The sequence below is a fragment of the Vipera ursinii genome (assembly GCF_947247035.1).
Source record: "Vipera ursinii genome assembly, chromosome: 4".
Classification (NCBI taxonomy): Eukaryota; Metazoa; Chordata; class Lepidosauria; order Squamata; family Viperidae; genus Vipera; species Vipera ursinii.
The window spans coordinates 62,010,816-62,015,155 of NC_139514.1; the positions used below are offsets into that span (position 1 = coordinate 62,010,816).

Below are 4,340 nucleotides of genomic sequence, written 5' to 3' on the forward strand. Positions count from 1 at the left end.
CATCTCACCTAAAGCGTTTGTTGAAGAATATTTTAACCAACCATAGCAATAGATATTGCTTTAACGTTGGATTGATTTGCAATGGATTCTTTAATATATGTATATTTTAAGCTAAGAGTTGCACAAGCAGGCAGCATACAAGTATTTGTAACAAAAATAAACAAATAAGATTAATAATAAATAAATAAGATTAATAATAAAGGTAAAACATTAAGAATTTGCTCCAGGACCAAAGAAAGAAAATGAATGAAAAATTAGAAAATATAGAGCCACATGTAGAATGTTAACCATAAAGGCACAGTAATATTTGCTAGCTATAGCTTTTGCTCTACAAAATATTGGACAGGAAGGAATGACATCTATAAATAAGTGCATAAAAATAATTACAACTTTTTGTTAGCCGCTCCACCATCATGAAATACTTGTAAATCAGTATGTCAAACTGATTTAAATATTCAGTCTAAATATTTATTTGACAATAGTAGAGCCTTGAGCTAATATTGTATTAATGGGTTTCTGAATTGAACTTGGCCAGAAGTTGAATGCTGAAGAATGCTTTAAAAAAAAAGAAGAGGTATGATAGGAAATACTCAAATAAAGTTCATCAATCCTAGAACACAGTTAACCAACTGAAAGAGAATCTGGCATATAATAAAGCAATATTCTGCGACATAGATTGAACTACAGTTGAACAAAAGTATTCTCCTAAAATCCAGTAAAATTACTAAAATATAAATAAAATGAGGGATAAGTATATTTTTTGTGTCAACTCATTAATGAACAGTGCTATTTTCTAGGCTTGATGGGGGGCATACAAATCCATTGTAATTAATCAGATCTTAAAAATATAGTTTATTAAATTGCTGTGCTTGAGGCTAAACATTACAACCATCTTCTGCAAAATCCAGATTTTTTTTTTAAAAAAAAATCTGAGGCTTTCTACAAAGCCCAAAGCATTTGGCTAATTCTCCGAACAGCCTGTACACTTAAAAGCCAATTTAACGCCCTGAACTTTGTTCATCCTTTCTTTTAGCTTTCCTAAGCTTCAGTTCTCTAATAGTGGGGGGGATGATAAGAGTAGAAAGATTTGCATTTTTTTGCCCCTTTCGCTTCGTCCAAGAAGCTGTTGTTGTTTTGTTTTTTTAAACTGGGGGAGGGCTGGGAGGCTACACAACGCAGTCGGAAATATTTTCCCAAGCAACGCGAGCAGCAGATTGCAAGCCCAGCACAAAGACAAATATAGGCGCTCTCCTTCTCTGTAGCCGAGAAGAGGGGAGGGGAGAAGGTGGAGTTTTTAAGGGTCGCTTTTCTTCCATGTTTGCCGCCCTGTCCTTTCCTCCCAGCCAGTAACGAGCGTCTGCGCCTTTGAAGTCCAGCGCCGCAAAGCGCGGCTACCCGCGAGCTATAAATAAAAGTTAAGGGCCACGCACAGGACGACCAGGCAGCCTCTTTGATTGGGGCCGCTTCCCCGCTCTTTTTCCCTCAAGAGTCCGCCGCTGCCTCCCCTCGGAGAGATGGCGTGCATGGACAGATGTCGGTGCTGCACGGACTCCCGGGGGCAGAGCAGCATTCTCTACAACATTCTGAAGAGCGAGGAACAGCAGCAGCTGCAGCAACACGAGGCGACCAGCCAGCAGCAGCCCGCGCCTCAGGCGGGCCAGGGGCCTTACGCGCCGGCGCCCGGCTGCTCGTGCGGGACGCAGAGGCGCGTGGCCCTGAAGAACCCGCAGGTCGCTTGCAAGGCGGCTTCGGCCGTCTTGGTGAAGACGCTGCGCTTCGTCAAGAACGTGCCCTGCTTTCAGGAGCTGCCCCTGGACGAGCAGCTGGTGCTGGTGCGCAGCTGCTGGGCTCCGCTGCTCGTGCTGGGGCTGGCCCAGGATCGAGTGCACTTCGAGACGGTGGAGACCACGGAGCCCAGCATGCTCCACAGGATACTGACCAACAAGCGCTGCAGCGATGAAGAGCAGCAGCAGCAGCAGCAGCGGCGGCGGCGGCAGCAGCAGCTCCAGTTGCTCCGCGAGACGCAGGGGGAGTCGGAGCAGAGCTGTGGGAATGGAAGCGGCGGGGGCAGCGGCGGCAACGCCAAGCTACCGTCGGCGGCAGAGATCCAAAGCATCAAAGGGTTTCTGGCCAAATGTTGGAGTTTGGACATAAGCACCAAGGAGTATGCCTACCTCAAGGGGACGGTTCTCTTCAATCCGGGTAAGCCTGCCGTTTTTGGTAATTCCTGGGCACCGCTCGGGACAGGCCTCGAAGTTAGGGGACCCCCTATATGGGTGGACCTTCAACTCCCCATCGGGGGACCCCAACTCATCTGGAAGACATCTGGTAACGGAAAAGGCCCCGTCCTTCTGATAGTATTCCTCTGTTGCTTGGGAGGAAGTTGGACTGGTCCTGGTTTTGCCCATACTTGCAAAAGCATCTTTTTAAAAAAACACATTCAATAACTGAATGTAAGGATTGAAACTGGACTAGCAGGTATCGGAATATAGCAGTTGAGGGTTAGAATGCTGGCGTCTATCTTCTGTATTTTTAAAATGCGACTAAGCTAAATGGCTAATAATAAGTAGTTAGTAGTAGTCATTCTGCTTCTTGGATTCATAGCAGGTGATGGAGGGGTCATAGTGATGAGAATTAGACTTTTGTGAATTGAAATGTTAGAAAAAGCAGTCTTCTGGTGATACTTGGTGTGGAAGCAAATATGAGTTCACAAGGGTTGCATGCAGACAACAGGAAGTAAAACTACTTGGTTCACACCATTTGGAAACTATAATTAGTGTATTGCTAACTATAAACATGGTAGGTTTGGATTTTGGAAAAAAATCCTATGTGCAATTTGTTTTGTATTTATATCAGGGAAAGCAAAAATGATGAATTTACCTCAAAATCATGTTATAAAACTAGTGATAGCTTTGCTTCAGAATATCTCATTTAAGGATTTAATAAAAAATAAAGGTTTTGATTAATTCATTAATAACATTTTTAAATATGTGCTGTGGAAGGATATGATTTAAACTTTATTAAATTACATAGTGTGGAATGAAACACCACACTATGGTATTCATACTGTGGAATGAAGCATAAAAACATTAGCAACTGAATAATTTAATCTGAAAAAAATATTTACAATCTTAAAACATCCAAGCTTGTTGAGATGCCAGTCATTTATTATTAAAACAGTGTAAATAATGCTGCACTTAAAGAACAGTGACAAGAGAGAAAAACACTCATATCAAGTTTCTGTGTTATTTATCAGGTATGAGTTTAAACTAGTGTTTTAGCATTTTCTAAGTATTTCAATAGTCAGAACCTAGCAGTGCTGTCTTCTCTTCTAAAATAGAACTATTCTAAACTATTCTAAAATGGTATAAATGTAATACATACTCTGCAGCAAGTGCTAGGTGTCAGTATTAAGGGAGGGATCCTATCATGCAAGACTGCTAAGTATTGAGGGGAGGTGCAGATGTAAACACCTTGGTTTAATTTGGAGCTTCATTTTTGCTGAAGAAATACCTTTACCAGCAGTGCATTTTTTTAACTTAGATTGTATTGGAATCAACAGGTTATTTGGAAAGCCTCTTCATACATACATACATACATACATACATACATACATATAAAACGTTAATATATAACGTCAATATATAACGTTAGTCAGATGTTTGATGTAGTATGCTACTTTATTAATAGCAAAATGATCCAATATAAGTTGTTTATATTACAAGTGAAAGAGATAATGTAATGTTTATGTCCTGTTCTTTTCCCCCTGTCTCCTTTTAGAGTTGCCAGGGCTGCACTGTGTGCAGTACATCCAAGGACTGCAGCAAGAAGCACAACAAGCGCTAAATGAACACGTCAGACTGATTCACAGAGAAGACCAGGACAGATTTGCCAAACTGAATGTGGCTCTTTCCATGCTTGGATCAATTAATGCCAGTGTTATTGCAGAACTTTTTTTCAGGCCCATCATTGGAACAGTAAATATGGATGATATGTTATTGGAGATGCTTTGTGCAAAATTATGAAACCATATGTGAATGAGGCATGACACTTCAGCGTGAAAAATCTGACAACAAAATAGTGTAAAGTATTGTAAAATAAACTAACTTATTGTTTTTAAAGTGGCAATATTTTTGTATTCAGCAATGGAATGTTCTTTGAGTCCACTCTGTTTTATTAATTAGAAGTATCTTAAAGCATTTCATCAGCAAAGTTCTCTTGAAAAATACATTAATTCTACACATACATAGAAAGATTCTCTTCTTTGTAGGATGAGTGTATAGGACTGCAAATTTTTTCTTTGTTTTCAAAGAAGTAAAAAGTATTACATAATTCCCAAA

At 40.4% G+C, this 4,340-nt stretch overlaps 1 protein-coding gene across 1 annotated transcript; it reads left to right on the top strand.

Moving 5' to 3' along the window:
* Positions 1-1,514: 1,514 nt before the first annotated feature.
* On the top strand, positions 1,515-4,025 carry NR0B1 (nuclear receptor subfamily 0 group B member 1; the record flags this gene model as incomplete). Its single annotated transcript, XM_083362786.1, has 2 exons — positions 1,515-2,202; positions 3,781-4,025. 2 exons carry the CDS (start codon positions 1,515-1,517, stop codon positions 4,023-4,025), a joined length of 933 nt encoding a protein of 310 aa, XP_083218912.1.
* Positions 4,026-4,340: the final 315 nt, after the last annotated feature.